At 36.4% G+C, this 21,745-nt stretch overlaps 1 protein-coding gene across 1 annotated transcript; it reads right to left on the minus strand.

The window, feature by feature from the left end:
• Positions 1-4,263: 4,263 nt before the first annotated feature.
• Positions 4,264-20,621, minus strand: RPAP3 (RNA polymerase II associated protein 3). Its single transcript, XM_010019660.1, has 16 exons — positions 20,465-20,621; positions 19,972-20,112; positions 19,355-19,477; positions 17,988-18,115; positions 17,276-17,397; positions 16,389-16,459; positions 15,378-15,506; positions 13,510-13,637; positions 11,724-11,845; positions 11,198-11,268; positions 10,940-11,053; positions 8,791-9,002; positions 7,772-7,964; positions 7,258-7,355; positions 5,851-5,951; positions 4,264-4,754 (listed from the first exon to the last, which is right to left on the minus strand). Exons 1-16 carry the CDS (start codon positions 20,615-20,617, stop codon positions 4,663-4,665), a joined length of 1,998 nt encoding a protein of 665 aa, XP_010017962.1. The 5' UTR covers positions 20,618-20,621; the 3' UTR covers positions 4,264-4,662.
• Between the last annotated feature and the right edge of the window lie 1,124 nt (positions 20,622-21,745).

Here is a 21,745-nt window from a genome sequence, read left to right on the forward strand (position 1 = left end):
TGACAGGAGAGGGAAGACAGTGGAGAATACAATGTTTTGAACCCAACGGAAAACAAAGGGCACAGTGAAAAGGAGGACTGAAGTTCAGAGAAAGGGAATCAGGACATAGTGACAGATATAATGAGAAAGATCTGATACAAACAGTTCATGTGAAACAGTACAAAGAAAAAGGGACAGATGCATGAAACCCACACAACTTCACTGCTGCAATCAGGCTGAACTGCATACTTAAGAGACATAACAGTGAAAAACACAATTTTACCTTTTATTCCAAAAGTTGTTATTTTTCCTACACCTAACCAGCAAAGCAGATAAGGTCAGATTAATCACTAATATGATTCTGGCAATACTAAAGAAAGGTTAGATTCAAACTGAGGATGTGTTCCTGAGAGGTCAGGCTAGTTTTCTGCTCTCTCACGGATAATCAATAACAAAGGATTTTGCAGGTAATTTCGTCCTCTGAATAACTCAATCATTAGAAATACACCTGAAGGAAGTTACTAAAGCATCATGCAAAGGGAGCAGTGACACAGTGCAGTTCAGAACACCACTGGCTCTGTAAGATCCGAGAAAGAAAAATATCGTGTGATTGGCAGCTGCAACAAAAGAAAAGCTACAGGGCGAGTCTTACCTGGGGAGAAGTGAGAGTTAACAAATGTGCAGCTCTATGCTTTTATTTCAGCCCTTCTTGCTATTCCTAGAAAAGAATTAATTTCCTGAAAGCAAAACCAGCCCTGGCAGCAAGACAGGCATAGCCTCCTTGGCTTACAGTTGCCATTAAGTAGGACATCAGTGAAGGAGAGAAAACAGGATGTATACTTAATGGCTACTTCTACGTTTCTAATAGCAGAGCAATCTTGAGCTGCCTAGATACCACAGCACCTAAATGCAAGTTCGAAAGCTTCATGTAATTAGTCTTGTCTCTACTTCTTCCTCTGTTCTAACACTGTTCAGTAAGGTTTGATGGGAGGAAAATCTAAGGGTGAAGAAGAAAGACAGGAGACCTGGCATTTCCAAAAAAAATTCATACCAAGATAACAAGCTCAAATGATGCCAATGTGTTGCAAATGTACAGCAAGTGTAAAAAGGGACCAATCAGACCAACAAAGAGCTCTTCAACAATCTCAGAAGAGAAAAGCATGCAAGTAATGCAAATGAGGACAGATTTTTTAAAGAATTATTAATTAGGAGCAACAACAAAACACAGACCATATCGGAACCAAAAAAGGAAAACAAAATAAGCAGTGGTTGACAAGAGTAAGAAGAGAATGCTCTCTAAGTAATGCACCTGCATTAAAACCGAAAAAAAAAAAACCCAAAACAAAAAACCAAGGAAAGTGTCAGTTATGCAAGATGGAAAAAAAAACAACTGACAGTTAATGACATTAGAAATGAGCTGTTCGATGGCTGTTTTCACTTCAGTATTCCCTTGTGATGGCAACTTCAAGCAACTGTACTCACATCATTGGCAAAGAAAGAGCTCTGCCTAGTAAAAGAAAAGAATAGGTTAGAACATAAGTTTCATGAATTTTTATGTTCACAGGTTCTCTAGCCCCCAAAAACTTCTCTACAAGGTATGTTAAAAATTGGTATACTAATATGTCTAAAATGTAGCCTCAAAACCAGTAGTGGTAGTAGTTTTATTTGAGAATGGGCAAGTCAAAATTCCTATTTTTAAACAGAAACACAGGGAAGAAGAGAAGCAGCAAAAATTTCTTGACCACAGTCAAGACAACTAATTTTTAATCCTAAAAATTATTTTTGGAACAAGTTGTCTGGTACCCATTTATGTTTTCCACAGTAATTGACACAAGTAGGCCAACAATAAGGTATGCTAAAATCCTTTCTTTCACTGCAGTGTAATGAAAAAGCAGTAAACAAACCATCTTTATCTTGACATCAGACCATCACAGGACATTCTTATAAAGCAAGACAAATGCAGCTCAGATGAAAATATTACTTTACAAATGAAGAGACAGTTATCAGAAAGAATAAAAAAAGCTTACTGTCAAAACAGAAAGCTGTAAGGATGTCCTACAATCAGTTCCACTGATATTCTAACAACTTAGATTATGGCTGTTTGAGTGTCCAGATCTACAGAACAATATTAAAAAGTGATCTTGACAAGTTAAGAAGTTGTCTAGAAAAACAACATTTAATAATTCAAAACCTCAAGGCTGAATCAGTCACTGCAGAAAACATGACCTCAGATTTTTGACACACTGAATGCCATAACAAAGTATTCCACGATATAAAGCATTGCCTAACACTATTTACCTTAGATCGTTTTCCCCTGACACAATAGAGATATAACCTTGAAAAGATTGGTTTAAAAAAAAAAAAAAAAGAAAAAAAAAAAAGAAATCCCCTTCTCTCCCCAGAAAGAATTCTTGACTTATTTCAGATCTTCTCCACGTTTCATTTCATCTTCAACTCAGAGATTTGGCAATCTTTTACAGTTAATTCAGAAGGGAAAAACACTGCCATCTCCTGGAGCAAGTGAAGCTAGCCTGTGTTCTGCTCTGTATCTTACATTGTTTCCTATGCACTGAAACATAATCTCAGGGTTTTAGCAAATCACTATCAGATGTTGCATTTAGAAATACAAGTAAAAGGCTACAGTAGCAAGACAAACCTTGGTGGCCTACGTGCAGTAACATGAATCAGCTGCCTGCATCCACCCCACCAAATTCTACATGCTTGAACACCTTCATTTCAATCAGCCCTCCTTAACAAATACAAATCCTTAACAGAATCCTCTGTAAAAGCAGGAGTGGGACCAGAAACCAAATACAGCAGCTTATTCTGATCAGCAGCATAGCAGACTGGATGAATTGGACCTGTAAGTGACTCCTGGCCTACAGTTTTCAAATCTTTCTGCTATTACTTTGCTTTTATTGCCAAGGATCCACTCTACAGTCACCTATTTTCATCCAACACACTCCAAGAAGTGGCTTCTGAGAATGTACCAAAAGCTGTATTAGTATAACCTAGTCAGTCAGGCATACATCTCTGCTCTACACCGAGCAACACATAACTGTGTCTACAAAATCTGTATCCATAGAATTACTTCAGGTAACTACTGAAGCAGTTACCCCCACTCCCCATGTCTATTTGTTACAGCGGTATCCCCGATACGTTATCAGAAATACTTTACAACAAGGAGAAGAAATACCCAGTTATCAAGTAATTTGAGACACACCTAGTAATAACAGTTCATATTGTGTGTAAGATATAAAGGCTCTTCCATTTCCCCAGTAACACTGGCTGCTCTCCCAGTGCTCAGTTCCAGGGCTAACTGGAAACTACCTTAGGGATTTAGCACTCCATTCATGCCAGTTGCTACCCAGCCCAAGGATGCAGCCAAGTTACATTTTCCCCCTCCTTCTTTCTTTATAACTGGATTACATATAAACTAGGACATCACACAGATGCAAATGTTTTAAAATTAGTTTTCTAATACTGACTACATGGAAGTTAACATTCCCACATTTTTTTTACTGATCCATCTTGGACGTTTGAAGTCTTTTTGAATGCCATACCTGTTGAATCCTTCCTCTGAAAAACAGCACAACTACCAAACCAAAAGCATTAATGTCAGAAGGCTTCCATTGTCAGAGAAGCACCAGCAAAGCACGAGGGCTGAATCAGGATGAAAGCAAACTGACAGCGCATTAATATCAGCAGGATGAAAGAGACAGTGGTCAAGCCTAGAGACACAGGCACATTTCTAGACACCACTACTTGGATACTATAGTTTAACAAGTGCTGTTATTTCCTTCATACAGTTCATGTGACCAGAAGAACAGTTTACTGTGCCTAACGCTATTTATTGCCTTATTTAAGTATTTCAGGTGATTTCATGCCCTTGTTATCTTCATACTGGAAAGGTATTCTGTTTCTCTTCCTGAGGCTTCTTTAGGGCTTTACCTGGCTAGGAACAACTGACCCAAGAGAAAAGTTTCATCAGATTATTTTAAAAGTACTCTCGAAATACTACCAAAAGTGTTTTTCCCCCTATACTTTTAGTTTAATTCTACAGATTTTGTCTTCCTTCTATTCTGCAATTAGAGATGAGGTTCATAGGAATCTCAAGCTGTCAGTGCTAAAACTCAGCTTGAGTAAACTCAAGTAAAGGAATAATGAAACATATGGCCATCATATCTCATGTTTGCTTTGCACATTGCAGGTTCTGATGTCGTGTGCTCTCAGAGAAGAATGATTTAGACACCTTTTTTAAAAAAAAATCCTTAAAAAAGTTTAGTATCTTCAACATTCAGTTTATTTTCTAAATTAAAAAAACATGCACATTTGTAATATACACCATTTGATTCTTACTAAAGACATGTTTATAAATATTTTTATTTTAATAAAGATCTCTATCTACAGTTCAAATTCTGAACGCCAATCTGCCCAATTGTTTTTTAGGCAAACAGATTCCACTGAAGACAATGTAGGTCTGCATTGTTTCAGGTGCTGGAAAGCAGATGTACCTGCAGAACTAAATAACTATCTCTTCAGGCACTTGCCATTTGGCTAACCCAAGCTTAAGAGTTTCATTACTTATACAAAAGCAACAAAATTCCAGTCTTTATAGGCTCCTTCAGCTGATTTCCACATGGAAGAGGTGCAGAAACAGAAACTTACACATCAGTCATCTCATTAAGAGAAAATGCCGTATTTCTTCTCCAATTCTTTAACAGAAGCATCTTTCAATCCCATGTGGTTCACATGATTGAACAATACTCGTGTCACTGTAGAAGAAAATCCCAACATAAACAGTTATTTCTGTGATTCGCACTCTTAAGGTAAATTAGTCCATTTCCTCAGTGAGAGTAAGGGTTGGATTACAGTGAGTTTTTAGAACTACTGAGAGGATGAAAAAAAAAAATAGCAAAGGGCAACTGTCATGTTTTTTCTGAAGCCCACGAACTGCCTAACAACATTTCCTTAAACAGGTATATAATCTTGACAACATAAACAGACAGCTTTTATTTTGTTTACTATCTTGACACCATGCCATTAAATGCAGAAGGTAAAAGTTAATGCCAGATGGCAGATAAAGCTTACATCAGGTTAAAGGCGTGAATGCAATTTGTAAAAGGAATTTACTTGCACTTCAGTAATTTTGTTTTAAGGAGATTCACATATCAAAATTTTGAAAGTGTAACGGTTATTAGTGAAACTTTGCAGAGATAGTAAATTTGACATTACTTGGTCCCAGAGAAGTGTTTTGCTTGTAAGTGGCTCACTGTTACATCATCAGTCTGGTGTGCTAAATAATGAAAATGATTGAGAGGCACCACCACCCTCCCTTCTATGAAATATGAACTCAAGCCAATGTCAACTTGAACTGCGAACTTATTTAAGTGATGCCTCAAGAACAGGACAGAGGATCAGGCTGAATTTAGAGATATTTGCACTCTTTTTGCCAACAGTAAAGTCAGGATTGCCAAGAAATGGTTGTAAGTTGTGGAAACTGTGAAATTTGGACACCTTGCGTCTCAGAAGATTTCATACAAATTCACACATTTGTAACATTACCAGCTACAAATTGAAATGCTAGTGAAGCCTATTTTAACAGGCTAAAATGCAGGAGTATTACTGATCAAAACTACAACTAAATCCACTTGTTTTTAAGTCTTAACAATTAATAAGGAATCAATAGATAAAGAAAAAATACAAGACATTCATATTGACTTCTAAAACAATCACGAAGCTAGACCACTAGTCTTCCCTGATTATTAAATGGAATAAATAACAAGAATAGCACTAAAGTTTATGTATTTCTTGCTTGTCTACAGTATCAGAAAGTTTCTAAGTTTGTAAGTACACTACTGAATTACTTACTTTTTTTCTCTGTGCCTGACATAAACATTACTGCCATATCAAATCTTTTTAATTCAGATAGCCTCTGAAGGATTTCAAGGATGAGAGATGGCTCCTCTTTCCTGAAGAAGAGTATTAGAAATATAAAAATAACTACTGTTGATTAGAAAGATTCAGTAGCTGCAAGCAATACTAAAAGACTTCAGGAACAAGAAATTAAAGGGCCAATGGAATTCACTTCTCTGTGTCTAATATTCCCTGCCTTTCATCTTCCTGTTTTATTCTTCCATGCATAAAGCAAAAAGTCAACATCCAGAAATCTTGATGCAAGTATCATCCTAATACAGAGCAAGAATGAAGAAACAGACTAATGCAAACTGACTGCTGTTCATATATGAATAAGTATTATATGCTGTAACATTACCAATTTTATACATATCGGGGTGTGAGAGTTCAGGAAGCAGCCCCTGTGGTCATAGGAGCTCAGCAAAAAGCACATTACAGTTGCCATCATTTTTATCCATACAGAAAATTCCTAGATTGCACTCATTTCACATTCTTTCGGTCAACAGTAAGCAGTCCCTGTCTTATAAATACTAACAACGAATAGCATTTTTCTTTCAGAACTTGACCTGTCTCGCTCCAGAAGAAATATATTTTACTTTACTGCAAACAATTTCAACTTCCTAGCCTTTTTATGTCAAACCACCAAATGTAGGACCTCATCTCTTACAGTCATGTTTCACCCACATGATGGATATGTACTTTAAAATAAAACTAAGGGAAAGGCAAACATCAGTTTAGATTTGCTCTTCTCCATAAAACACCTAAAAACATTCTGAGTGTGCACTCCAAGTAATCCAGAGACGCAGTACGCTGCCTCTGACAGGCAAAATGAACTTTAAGATTCAGCAGCATGGATAGAAATTTCTTATCAGAACTTCTAGCTCTGATACACACTTAACTAGAGGCTACTGTAAAATACTTGCAGGTAATTAAAGGCAGAATGCATCATAATAAGCATTACACAAAAATGAAACCCTCTGTATATTTCAACTTTAAAAAGTTAATATAGAAAACTAATATTGTGCAATTATATGTGGTAACAGAACACACAGTAATACGAACCAGAATTATTCCATGCAGCCTGATACTCAATTTCTGGTGGTATGTAGCAGAACTGAATTCAACAACATACAATAAAGGCTATTCATTACTTTACCTCTTTTCTCTCTGATTTTTCAACACATGCTTAATTTCTGAAGAAAGAGCAACTGAATCATTGCAATTATTGCATCATGCAGGCTGGAAATATATTTTTTTAGCCCAAGGGTGGTGCTAGGGAGCTTAATAAAAAACCCAAACCAAAACCTCACCACCAAAAAAACAATACCAATATATAATGTGAAACAAAGGAGTTAAACTTACTCAATGTAGAAATCATGCAGAATTTTCAGTATCTGGTTAAACAAATCTGGATCTAAGGATTTTTGGAACAGTTTTGAATAAAGTGAAGGCTCTATTTGCTTTGGGAAAAAAAAAAAAAAGTTATTTTCAGGAAAAAAAAATACAGTTGAGTCATGAGAATTAGAAGTGCCATGTCTAATTACCCTAAAAGCATTCATTTGAAAAGTCAGAATTTAACATGGTTACTAATGTATTTAAGTCTTTAAAGAATCAGGGCCTATGTTTGAAAGAACAGACAGCTCATGCAGGGACTGTACTCAAAATGAGGTAAGTGAGAAGCCAAGCACAAGAAGAGAATTACTCAAATGGGGATCAAACTACTTAGTATTATGTGAAGGCAATTAAAGAAATGGACTATTATACACTGTTAAGACACACTAATCATAGCTACCTTTTCCACCTAAGTTTGCCCTATTTCTTCAATGTCAGTTGAAGAAACTGTCCAAGCACTGCAAATCAATACTACGTTTCATACCTTCAGGTACAAGTACAGATTTTCTGAGCAGCCTTTCAACTTCCTGAAGTCAGATTCAAGCTGGAAAGAATTCGCAGGAATGGCAGGGACTGGAGAAGCAGATTTAAATGACCTTTCGATTTCTTCTTCTCTCTGTCCATTCAAAGGGAATGAATCCAACATTGATGAAATTCCTTTCACATTACCACGAAGCCTGCAGAGAGATTTTAATTTTTTTCTTGATTGTGTTTCAAGGAAATCCTACACTACAACCTAACTGGAGATCTTAACTCATTAAAAGCTAACATACTATTAATGTTTTTAAAAATCATGTATTTTAGTTTAAACAGGTACCTAAAAAAAAAAAAAAATCCTTCAAATTATGGAAGCTTCATACTTGATTCACCTTTTCTAAAAGCTGCACATTTACAAATACTTAGCCACTCTCTCCTTTGTTTCTGGAAATAACTGCATTTTTTAGTACAGATTTCTATCACACACAGCTGCAAGAAAAAATAATTACATTTTCTGCAATTTCACAACAGAAAACAATAACCATGTCAAATGAACAAACTGTTTTCAATACTGATTACATGCTTTGGGAAGTTTGAGCAAACCTGAAGTTATCAGGTTCCCACTGAGAGGCGACATTCTCATCTGCTCCTTTTCTCTCCCACAACTGGTGTGCAAAGAATGTTTGAATTCTGCTCAAAATCTGCTCTAAAACATTACAAATAAAAATCACACCTAGGGAAGATGAGGTGCACAAGGAAGAGAGTACGGCATACAGGAAAATATTATATTGGAAATGCAAAAATAAAGCTAGATTTCCATCTGACACTGAATAGATCATACTTGTGTCAACCAAAGCATGGTGAAAGAGGCAGATGTCTAAGAATGGCAGTTTCTTTCAGTGTTTTTTTTGATTCATATTCTCCAAAATACGTTCGATACTTCATCCCATATAGAAATCTGAAATTGAAGATTACATTTTAACTAAATTTACCTTTTAAAAAGAGGATTGGAATTTTTATACTTACTGTAATGCTGACGTATCACTGATTTCTTCTATTTTCAAGTGCTTTGCTTTTGGAATGTCCATTGTAGCCAACTGATCATCCTGATCTAGATTCTCTGTTCTTTCAACAGTCACTGAATTCTTACAGTTCTTGACTAAAGAAGCAGTGCTGGGCAAATCACTCTCTAGTGTGTCATCATCAATTTCTTCAATGTCTATTCTTTGCAAAGGCTTCTAAACAAAATACGTATGTCATGAGTGTAGCCTCAACATCAGTACATATACAAGCCCCAGATAAACAGCTGTGCTTAATTTAAAATTCACTCAACCAGTTTCACCTGTAGCAGTGCATATGGAAGACACTTTCAGTAAAGATAAACAGCAAAAAAGAAAACTTCTGCATTCCACAGGAAGCCTTATATGATCATTTTCTTGCTTTACCCTTATAAATCAGGGTATCCTTACTGTAGAGGATCTCAGACTCTGCATTCTATTTTCCCAGTAATAAAAAAAAAGGTTTTTTGGTTTGTTTTGTTTCCCCCTCCCGAAGGTTGAATTGGCAAGGACTACCATACATTTAGACCAATCACCGAAGTCAAACTTTGTAACTTAGCTAGGTAAGTAAGTATCCAGCAACATAGGCCTTGATCCTCAACTCTGAGAAGACAAAGATCTGTAACTCAGCTCTGCAGGCTGACCGAATTACAGAAATCATAAGGTAATTAATTCCACTACTAGATGACATGCTATAACTAAAATGCTTTGGCTTGTCTAATCTCTGCATGACAGCAGAGATTTCCTGAACATGAACATAGTATAAATTGCTCTAGAAACACAGATACAAAAACACACAAATGAACATACTGAACAATTTAGATTTCTAGAAACGGCAGGTTTCTCTGTCCAACTCTAACATAATCCTATCATAAGTCTTCGCAATCATGCCCCAACCCCCCGTCTTGTTGGTGTACTGACAGAAAATACATGGTTTGCTTCGACAATATACTATCACATCACTGTGCTAAGACTGGGAGGCTGCCTGGTGGATATGAAGCAAAATTGCAGTTCTCTCTGCAGTCCTCGGGCAGCACTAAAAGCTGCCCATCTATAGCAGCTTTTATACATATACACATACATACATATATACAGATGCTTCATCTATACTTATTCTACCTTAACAGAGTAACAAGGGGAAAAAATCCAATCAATCTAGTATCTCCACTTCATTTAGCAGCCAAACTGAAAACTTATATATGTCTAGAGTATTTCAGCTACTTCATGACAAATCTTATTTATGTTTCTAAAAAAAAAAAAAAAAAAAAAAAAAGTTTCTGGTTATAGAGAGTGCATTAATACTTCTCCCCCCAAAAAGGATCAAAATAGTCATGCATTTTCTACTAAATCCATCTGAATTGGATGGGTAAAACAAGAGCAGACTACAGTGCACAAAGTGCAAGCATGCTTTGTATTTACACAACTCTCTGCTGAATGTATAAAGATTAAGTGTACTAAAAAGGGAAGCCTAATAAATAAAGCTGATATTACTCTCTGTATTATCATACTTTGTCATATGTAATTTATTAATCTCACCATAACTGCTGATATCACATAGTCCAAAAATATTGCTTCTTGAAAACAAAGCTGTTCTACAGTTTATGTGGATGAAAATGGAGGCTTAGGGCTCTTGCAGTAGCCATAGATGACACCAGCCTATCACATGGGTAGGCAACATGTCTTGTTACCACTACAGTTGCTACTATAAAGAGCAGATGAAAATGGAAGTTTACACAGAGTTTTCTGAAGGCTGCAATCAAACATGTAGACTCAACTGCCTCCCGTTTACTCTCAACTGCAATGTAAGCTGTGCCCAGGGTAGGGGTTGTGGGGTTGCCTCCCCATTTCATATTACAGATATACACATACACTGTTTTCCAAGTGCAGAACTGTAGGCTGAATGCTCACAGCACTGCTGCTGTTATACACACATGGAAATGCTGAAGTTATGTTCTTGACAAATATCAAAAGAATAGATATGCAAATTTTGAGCCTTCTGCAGGCAACATGTATCTATCAGGAGTTAGTCTACATAAATAAGCAAGAAGTGAATTTTATCTTCAAGCTCTACTTTCCCCATCATTATAGAAAGCAAGTCACAAAACCAAACAACTTACTGTTGATTTCAGGAGTGATGGATTATGACTCAGTTTCACTATATTTTTTATTTCCGATTCTTTTATCAATACTGCAGGATATTCTTGAGTCCACTGTTCTTTCTCAGCTAATTCCTGAAAAAAAATGGTAAATTGTCCAAAAGATCAGAAGTTTGAGGAAGAATTACAAGATATGTTGAGAACATTTATTACCATAGGCTTACAAAAATCCCCCAAAACAAACCAAAAACCCAACAAAAAAGCCACAAATATACATACATTCCTTATTTTAGTGAGTTCATTTATTGCTTGTTTATTTCCAGGTTCCAACCTCAGAACAGCTTCAAAGTCTGTGTGAAAAAACAAACAACCCAACAAATAAAAAACTGCAGACATTTCAAGTTACGAAGTACTCCTGGCAAATTTTTAAACCTTCTATTTTCCTTTCATAGCTCTAAAATTATTAAAGGCAGATAAGCTATCCTAATGCTTATATCATGACCTAGTTTTTAAATACATTTTTCAAACTATTTCTTACTGCTTATTGTCAGTGACAATAGTTGTCATTTCACACAAAAGTCTTCCAGTCCTGCACATACCAACACATAAGACATTATACATATTCAATGAAACTCACCAAACCTGATCGTAACATTCACCTGATAACCTCAATTAATCAGCAATCAATTTAATTGATAATAGAAGATTTAAAAAATAAAAAAAAAAAAAAAAAAAAAAATAAAAAAAAAAAATCAGGATGTTCTTATCTCTTACCCACCACATTTAAGATAATTCAAGGACTTACCTTGCATAGCTCCTTTTAGCTTTCCAAGAGCAACTCTGGCAGCTCCTCTTCTGGCAAAGGCTTTAGAATAAGAGGGATCTAAGAGCAGAGCTTGTGTACAGTCATTTTCTGCCTCTTCATATCTCAGCAAAAGAGTGGTACAAAATTAATAATCAGTTTCAAGAGGCAGCTTCAACTGAAAAGGCAGAGCTGCCCAAAACAATTAAAACAGAGACAGATCTTAACCACCTATATGAACACATACCACTGAGCTAAAATGTAAAGTAAATGTAAAAACTAGATTTCTCAGCACACTGAAATTTCAGCTAAGTCTCTTGATATCTCGTGACATAGTGCTAAATCTTTTTATCATCACAGAGAAATTCACTTTCTCCATGAAAACAAACGCTTGTCAAGAGTCTACTTTACATCAAGTAGCCTTAAAATGAAAAATCGGCATCAGAGCTTTTTACTGCTGAAAACCAGAAAGACCACTGCAAACAAATATTAAAAAAAAGAGGAAAAAAAAAAATGAAAGGAGAAGCAAGCACATAGGAGAATAAAATTCTTTACATCAGAATTCCTATGACTTGTCCTAAGGTATTTCAGAATGACAAGTCAGTATATCCTTGCACTAAAGCAATTTGCTTCACTGTATGCTCAAATTTCCTCATCCCAGGTATATTTAGTTATCTTAGATCATGATACCACTATATGCATATTAAACTATTTTCATTCACTCCTCTTCTCCACTTTCAATCCATCATTAAATTTACAGGAACAGTTTTGTTTGGTTTTTTTTTTCCCCAGTTCTTACTAGTTCTAGTGTTTTAGAAGAATGCCAATGAGCTTCTGTTGCATTTTATGTTTGGTCCTCTTTGAAATGCAAAGACCCACAATACATATACAGATTTATCATACAGAATTGATTTTCTTGCCTGGTTATTCAATTAAGGTATCACTTCCTCTGATTCTCTGAAAACATTATTTGCATTATGATGTCCTCTGTGGTTTCAATACTAAATTACAAATGTTTTGACAGAAATACTACCTGTGCAACCTATTTTGTAATCTAATAATTTGAGATTAATGTCTCTACAGATACCCAGCCACATCATGTTAGAACAGACCAACTTAATGCTCAGCTCTCTGCTTCTCATGCTACCAGTTTAAAAGGTTTAAACTACCATGCCATCAGGGAGTGGAAAAAAAATCAGACTTCAAAAACTGTCACGTGGAATTTCTCTCATTTGCTAGGAGGCATGCATTTCCTACTGCTATGGGATTATCTGAATAAAGCTTATCTAAAAATAAACTAAAATAAACTTATCTAAAATACACATACATGTCTCCATTAGTGGAGTTAAAGAAAAATATTTTAAAAGATGACTACTTCCAGAAAAAGCTCCTGTCCATTCCCTTTGAAGTCAGAAGTTACAATCCAGTTCTCTTTACAGTTCAACAATTACTAGCTGACTGGGGTTTATAGCCAAGACAAAGCTTTGGGCAGGTCCTTCGAGAAAAGTAAATATATAGAATTTTACATACATAAAAGAACTAAAATCAAACTTAAGAAACTCTAATTTCATACTGATGCTATTTTATTATCTCAGAACTTCTTTCCTGTGAAATGCATTGTAAAATTACACATATTCATTTGTTCTCTCCCCCTTACTATTTTCAGTACGATTTATTCTATACTGAATTCTTAGTATAATTAGGTGTGACAGCAACTAAACCTGAGTGAAAATCTACTGGAACATTCTTCTATCTCGTTCACCACAAAGAAACGTTCAATCCTACTTACTTTTCAATTTTTAGGTAGGCCATGGCTCTGTTAGCTGGCAGAAGCGCATTGGTGCCATCTGCTGCTATACCACGGGTATAACAATCTATTGCAGCCTCATATTTTCCTTCTTTGAAATAACCATTACCCTGTAATATTTAGGTTAGAAAACAATAGCGTTGAGAAAGATTTAGTGCAATCAGCTTTTCTTATCCTATTTAGTAGACAGGGTCACAATATCAAGACGACTGATCACAAAACACCCACATCTGGGCTGGTACTTATGGCATATTTTTTCGTATCTAAGCTTAGAGGCAGACCACAAAAAATACCTTAATAGTACTTCAAGGATACAAAAAGTTTTGTTACATGCATAGTTTAACTGCAGACACACAAATCTATAACTTGTGATTTATCTTTATGCTTGATATGTGGAATAAGCCATCCTGTGCCTCCTGAATTTAAACACATGCTGAACAAAGCTGAACCTTTACAACTTCCCTTTCAAGACCTGCTGTGCAAATCCACCTTTATCCTGCTACATTCATGAAACTGTTATCCCCAAACATTACTTGGGCCCAAATGTTGCTTCTATTTTCCAGTAATGCTGGAAATAAAACAAAATCACATCACTTTGTTTCCAAGAAACTGAAATTATCTTTCGCTTTTCAGTACTAATATAAAGTCATTTATTATCTTCTCTGCTACTACTCTACTCACTGGCAAAAAAGCAAAGGCCACAGTTCAGACTTGAAAGGATCCATGTTGCCAGGAACAGGCCCATAGTGAGTCAATTCTGCTACCAATGAAGTATTGCACTGTACTGAAATTTCTTTTCTGTGGCCTCTTCAAATTTTTGTTTCTTTTACACGCTTAATGTGCACTGTCATTCTTTTCCTACTAATTACCTCTTACAACCAGTATAGGAAGCCTGAAAATTGATAAAAAGTCGTAAGTTAAATAGCTAGGTAAGAGAACAAAAAGAAAATTCTCTTACTTGATAATGTTATTTCTTAACTGCAATAATGAGGAAAGGGAGAAATCATTAAGCCAACTGTGAGTCAAGACCATATTTCCAGAAATACCTTTTGTCATTGTTGCCTGCACTCCCTGAAGTCCTTTTTATAACTACTTTTCACCATGTAATCAGAGGTTTGAAAACACAGAAGATAGTGCACAACTCTACCTGGACAAGTAGGGGTCAAGATGCATATAATACTGGAGAAATATGGGATCTCTGTAAAATACAGTTCAAGTTCTACTTATCTTACTACATATTTGAAATTTTCCTATACAATTTGGGCTGTAAAAGCTACCTTGTATAATTATTCCTTCAGAAGAGTCCAAAGAGAACTCACTGTCCCCCTCCCTATAAAGCCCCAAATGGGAAACACTTAAGGTTGTATCAAGGATGTACTTAAGAAGTTCAAGACAGTATCAGGTTTAATTTACACATTTACACAGCTCATATAATCATAGGATGGTTACGGTTGGAAAGGACCTGAAGATCACCTAGTTTCAACCCCCCTGCCTCGCACTAGACCATGTCACCCAAGACGCTATCCGATTTGGCCTTGAACACTGCCAGCGATGAAGCATTCACCACTTCTTTGGAAAATCTGTTCCAGTGCCTTGCCACCCTCACAGTAAAGAGCTTCCTTATATCTAACATGAACTTCCCCTGTTTAAGTTTAAATCCATTACCCCTTGTCCCATTGCTACAATTCCTGATGAAGAGTCCCTCTCCAGCATCCTTGTAGGCCCCCTTCAAATACTGGAAGGCTGCTATGAGGTCTCCATGCAGCCTTCTCCAGGCTGAACAGCCAGCCCCAACACAAGACTTTTCTTTGTTAGTTTTCTTTCCTGTTCCAGCAGAACCTGTGACTTACCAAATCTTTTTCTGTAATAGCCTTCTGCTTGAGCTGCTGGTGTTCAATGCGCTTCTTCTCTTCCTCTGTTAATTCAGGTCTGACCACATCAAACTCTTTGTGTTCTGAGCTTTCTTTTGATGACAGAGCCTGCAAAGATAGAAATTTTTTTTTCCTCGGTATTTCTTCTGCTTACACATTTTCAGAAAATAAACAACAATACAAAAATTTCAAGATGCAAAAGAAGTATTTTAACAGAAGTGACTGTGTTGTAAGTTAAATGCAAACTGAAGAAATCATTCTAAACTTCTTGAAAATGTGTTTTTATGAGGGACTGTGAGTCAGACTGTTACTTGGTAAATTAAAAGCATGTAATTTCTAAAACACAATGTAAAACTACCCATGGAATCTGCCTATACATACATTCCAGTTCACAAATCATTTATTTATTCAATTCTTGAAGACTCTTGGTCTTCATTCTGAAAATAAATTTTTCAAGCACTTTCAAAACTACAGTTGAAGAGGTACAAGCATATTCACCCAGTGACAACAGGCGATCTTGACTACAGTCATCATAATTAACATTCTCTCCCTGTCATGAAAGGGATCAGACATGCTTAAACCCACTTTCTGATTTGGCAGACCACAGCAATCATTAGGACTACAATCAGGCTAGCAAAAAAACCACACAGGTTCTCTCAAATGTAGTGCTACCTTGTACCAAAATAGTAAGCATGACTGAAAAACACATTAACACAGGAGGCAGAAAAACATCTGAAGGAAGATTTAAAAAAAAAAACAAACCACAACCCACACAGACATTGGTGCATATATCCAGTCTTAGTCTGCCAATCCAATATTAAACTGATGTTTGCATACATGCTACTTAATCCAGAAGAAACTGTTACAGATTTTAACCTTAGTGAACTTCAAATGCCAGTAAAAGCATGGGATTTCATTCTTCTTGTTATAAACATAAGTTGATACCGATATAAATTGAATGGGGTGTAGGCCAGAGACTAATCTCATTACCTGACCAATTTTCTTCAGTTCATTTTTTGCTTCGAAGTTGTTTGCATCCAGCTCCAAGACTTTTTCATAATCTATCAAAAGATCAGAAAACTATATTTCAGGTAAGAATTACAGAATACTACTGAGAATCTAAAATAAGAGCATTTTTTTTGAGATTTCGTTTTTTTGTAGTTACCTAAGAAGCCCAAGATATGGCAAGCAACATGTCATAGAATGGTTAGGGTTGGAAGGAACCCTAAATATCATCTCGTTCCAACCTCCCTGCCATTGGCACAGACACCTTCTACTAGACCAGTTTGCTCAAAGCCCCATCCAACCTGGCCTTGAACACTGCCAGGGATGGGGCAGCCACAGCTTCTCTGGGCAACCTGTGCCAGTGTCTCATTACCCTCATAGTGAAGGACTTCTTCTTAATACATAATCTAAACCTACCCTCACTGTCAGTTTAAAGCCATTCCCCATTGTCCTGTCACTACACAGCCTTGTAAAAAGTCCCTCTCCAGATTTCTCAAAAGCTCCCTTTAGATACTGGAAGGCTACTAGAAGGTGTCCCCAGAGCCTTCTCGCATTTTCGTGGCTCTCCTGTGAACTCACTCTGCAGGTCCACATCCTTCTTATGTTGGGCAACACTTAAAGCAAAATTATTCTAGAACTACTGATACTTACAGCAATCATTCAGATTTGCTGCTTGATTTTTACCTTGCCAGAAGAATATGCTATATGTTTGGGGTTTTTTGTTTTGGTTTTTTTTGTTGGTTTTTTTTTTTTTTTAAATGGGAAATAAAAATCAAATTCCTAAATCAATAATTAAATTGCACAACCCTTAATCAAGCAGACATGGGAATGGTTTCTACATATTTTAAGGAAAGAATTTTAAAAAGACCCACCTTCTTTAGCACCTTGAAGATTTTTCAAAGCAAAGCGAGCAGCCCCTCTTCTGGCATAAGCCTTTGTATAATTTTTATCTAAAGCAAGTGCTAAGTTGCAGTCAGATTCTGCAACAGAAAACCTATCAAAAATATGAACGAGTTAGTTTGGAAACATCTAGGTAACAAACCGTAACATTTAAGCAATTTAGTTTACTCTGGTCCTCTCTAGAGTAGAAATCTTAAATGCTTCAGAAGGAGCGCAGAATGAGTATTTAAACATCTTTAAATTCAGACTACATTGAGACAGAAAAAAAAGGTCAACAACATCTACTGCAACAGAAGGAATAATCTGCCCTGTACTATTTTTTCTCCCCAAACAGATCAAAGCCTTAGAAATAGAACTCACTGAAATGGAAAGACAAATCAGACAGTGAACTTTCTCTTTTCCTTTTGTTTTTTTTCTTTTCTTTAAGTCTTACACAGACTTACACGGAATATGGTGAACTTCTAGTGAAAGGCAGAAGAAAAAAAGATGAAAGATACTACCAGATTACTCATCCTGATGATTCCTATTTTACCTTGAACTGCAAAGCAGGTATCAACAGCAGTCTTACATAGACCAAATCATAGTATGATAAGTAATATAATCAAGACTTAAAACCAAACAAAAAAATCTGAAGGTAAAATTTCAAAGAAGAAAATACTATGGATTTAACAATACAAATCTTACTTTTTCATTCTATAAAAAGCTGATGCTCTGTTTGTGGGCAATACCGGATTATATGGATCAAAATGCATTCCTCTAGTGTAGCATTTTATTGCTTCATCAAACTTCCCTTGTTTGAAGTAGTTATTACCCTGTGAATAAGGGGGGGAAAAAAAGTACTTTTAGCAAGTTACCAGACTTTGACAGTCACAGTGCTCATTTTTGGGGGGGGGGGGGGGGGGGGGGGGAAACGAAACGGTTGGTGAGGGGGTGGTGGTGGTGGAAACAAACAAAAAAACCTCAAAAAAACAAAGCTTGTATTTTAGAACTTTTTTAACATTTCTCACAAAGCACTGCTTTACTGTGAAACATTTAACTAAGAATATTCTAAGTACTGCATATTAAATATTTCTGATGATTAATGCAATAACATGGTTTTATTATATACTGATTTTCCATATCTATAGGTCGCTTCCAGAAACCTATAACAAGCACATACATAACTGCTTAAATTGAGTTAGAGAACTATTGAAGTTTGAGATTTGGCATCTTTCCTTTCTAGGGTAAACATTTTCATTTCTGCCTCCTTCAGGACACAACTTTCATCTCATGCGCATCCAAATGCTTCAAAGTGACCAAGATAATAATGGTCAAATACATCTAAATTTCTTCAGCACAGACCACAGATTATACATCAATGAATTTCCACAGCAGCAGGGAAAGAATGCAGATGTCACCCAGCAGACAATAAAAAAACCCAACCAACCAAAGAATCTCAACTGAAGTATAGACTGACAGATGGTGTTAGGTGATTGCTTGTAAACGAACAAGTTTCTCTGAACCACAGAAGCTGCTATACGGCTTAGCCTCTCACATGGCAATGAAGAATGAGATAGGTCTTGCTGTATTCTACTTGCAAAATAAGGTAAAACTGAACTGGTACAAACTTGCCATTACCAAGGCAAGGAAGGCATACAAGTTCACTCATCATTCCCAGATGCAATGGCTTCACAAATGGACTAATCTTAAATTCTTGGGGATTTAATTTGGGGCATTCAGACCATGTGCTCAGGTAAACACTAGTTTGATCCTTATGGCAATTCCATACAGAAATACAACTTACCAAAGAAAACAAACACCAATACATTAATCATCATAAGCATACATTAAGCAAAGCAGGCTTTGCTGCAATTGGTGATGACAAGAAACAGAAATACAGTGAGAGTTTTCTATCTTGGAATAACAGGCAGACAAAAAAAAAAAAAAAATCCAAACAGGCAATTCTTCTACCAGAAGCGTGGTCTCAGTGGACAATCTTTTAAAAGAAACTGCAAGTGCTCCTATGGGTAAATTGCTATTTGGCAAATAACAAATATCTGTAATACTATAACCTTTTCCTTCTCTGCAAGAGCCTTTTCTGTATCTATACGAATTCCATCTTCTTCAGAGTCTGATTCTGGAGATATAGAATCATGAGTACTATCTTCTTTATCAAGTTCTTCAAGTATCTTATCCTGAAATCAGATAAAATAAACTATTACCTTCATTATATTTTAACAATGCAAAAATAATATAAGACAGACTTTAGGAGAATTAGTAGTGTGTTTTTAAAAATCTCTACTGGTTAAGCCCTCTTTATTAAGGAGTATTCCACACTTCAAAAGTGAGAGATCTATCCTCAGATACTGCCAGCTGTGCTTAGTCTTATTTTCTATTAGCATGATGACCTTCTAAGAGATCTATTAATCCTTTTTTTTTTTTTTTCTCCTTAAGGTCAAATTCAATCTACTAGATGAGAGCACAGCCAATGGAAAACTCAAGTATTTCTCAATGTTACAGATTTTAAACACATAAGCATTTTGGGAAAAAGCTACTTTCAATGTTCATACAGCACCCAGCACAGAAAGATGCTGACTCATGGATTGAGCTCAGCACCGTAACAAAACCTTTTTTAAAAGAGAATCAACTGGGAACAAGACTCAGTTAATAAGCAAATATTCTGACTTACCACATCAAGTTTTCCCCATGCTTCATAATCGTAAGACTTGATCTTGTTTTTCTTGTTTTCCTCAGTGGTTATCTTTGAAGTGACTTTACTTTTGCTTTTCTTCTTTTTCTTAAAAGCCTTGTTTCGAATTGGTGGCAAATTCTAAATTGAAAAAAGTAACTTATTATAAAACAGATATGTGAAAGTCAGTTGTATTGAAGTATCTACAATTGGTATAAATAGATAAAGTATTCTTCTCGTTCTTCGCGGAACTTACTGAAAATTTACTGGCCCCATCACCTACAGAGGCTACTGCCCCACAGCTTTGTTGGTGGAAGAATTTACAGGGGAATCTTTGGTCTACTATGGATGAGGAACAAGTCAGCTGAGCTAGCTCACATATTCTATTCAGATATTTTAAGTCAACACATGTAATTTTGCTGAAGCAAGAAGCAATTATTAATCGCATTATTAATTGCTGAATTAATATTAACACTGGACTTGTGGTTTTTACCTCTTCTGAGACACCACTTTGTTTCCTTAGTTCGGAATCCACTTCTTTAATATCTTTTTCCCAGCTCTCCAATTCTCTCATAAAATCCTGCAGCTCTTCAGCATTTTGCTTCACTTGCAGCTGGAGTTCTATTGCTTTATTTGGTGCACTCATTGTAAGCTGCCAAATTTCAAGAAGAAACTTTCTAAATAAAATTTGAAAGTACATACTGAGGGAAGCTAGCTACTTCAAAATCAAGAAGTCTGACTTACATTCAAGACAGGCTTCCCAATAGCCTAGTAGGAACATTAAATACTAAAAGCCTAAGAAGAAACACAATATAAATATCTCGGAAAAAAACCAAGAGAAGCTATGTTATTCAGATAAAACAAAGCATTGCATAACAAACAACAAGTCATGTTTTCCTAACTAAGTGTAAAGTGCCTAACACACCAATGAAAATCCTGAGATTACAAAGTCATCTTAGTTCAAAGCAATTTCTGAAGGGCTTCCCAGATGACAATATAGAAAACTTTAATACATTAAGATTTAAGTTTTATCTAAAAGAATTAAGTTATACATGGTACCTTCTATCTGAACAGAAACAAAAAAGCTGACAAACCAACCCCCAGAAGCATTCAGCCCCTAAAAGTAAGCATGCTTAAATACACACACATTTTTAGCACAGAAACAGTAAACACATGAGGTGTTTTATTATTAAGTCTAGTGAATTACAACTCCAGAGTATCCTTTGAATTAGTTCTTTTTACTTACACATACACAATACTCAGCCAGTTAATTCCATGAAACCTGGGCATGGACACACTCCATACAGCCTACTACGCCCTGGCCAACAGTAGCTACAACAAGATACATCAAAAGATGTAAGAAACTAGGTTGTGATCTGCTGAACTCTTCTTCTTGCTATCACTGACTCAAATAATGTTCTCATACATGTGAAAATCTAGCAGTTTGCTTTCTGGCACTCTCAAGTGACTTGCAGAAGTGTAAAATGTCAAGATTGCTCCCGCTTCCCGCCAGCCTAACAGTGCTGAAAGCTTAGCAATGGCCTCATCCCACGCGGTGACAGCCAGATCCTCTGCAGCGCAACTCTCACGCACCCTTTAAGGCGATTTTCCTTCTTCCTTCGCCTCACCCAACACCCGAATGCAGCCGCGTTGCCTCGGAGACCTGGCCGGACCGGCACCCAGCGGGGCCCTCTCAGGAGCGGGCCCCGAGGCTGTGCCACGGGAGGCCCCAGCTCGAGCCGCAGATGCCGCACTGAAATTTTATCACCTGCCT

The sequence above is a fragment of the Nestor notabilis genome, unplaced genomic scaffold (genome assembly GCF_000696875.1).
Source record: "Nestor notabilis isolate BGI_N333 unplaced genomic scaffold, ASM69687v1 scaffold10330, whole genome shotgun sequence".
Lineage (NCBI taxonomy): Eukaryota > Metazoa > Chordata > Aves > Psittaciformes > Psittacidae > Nestor > Nestor notabilis.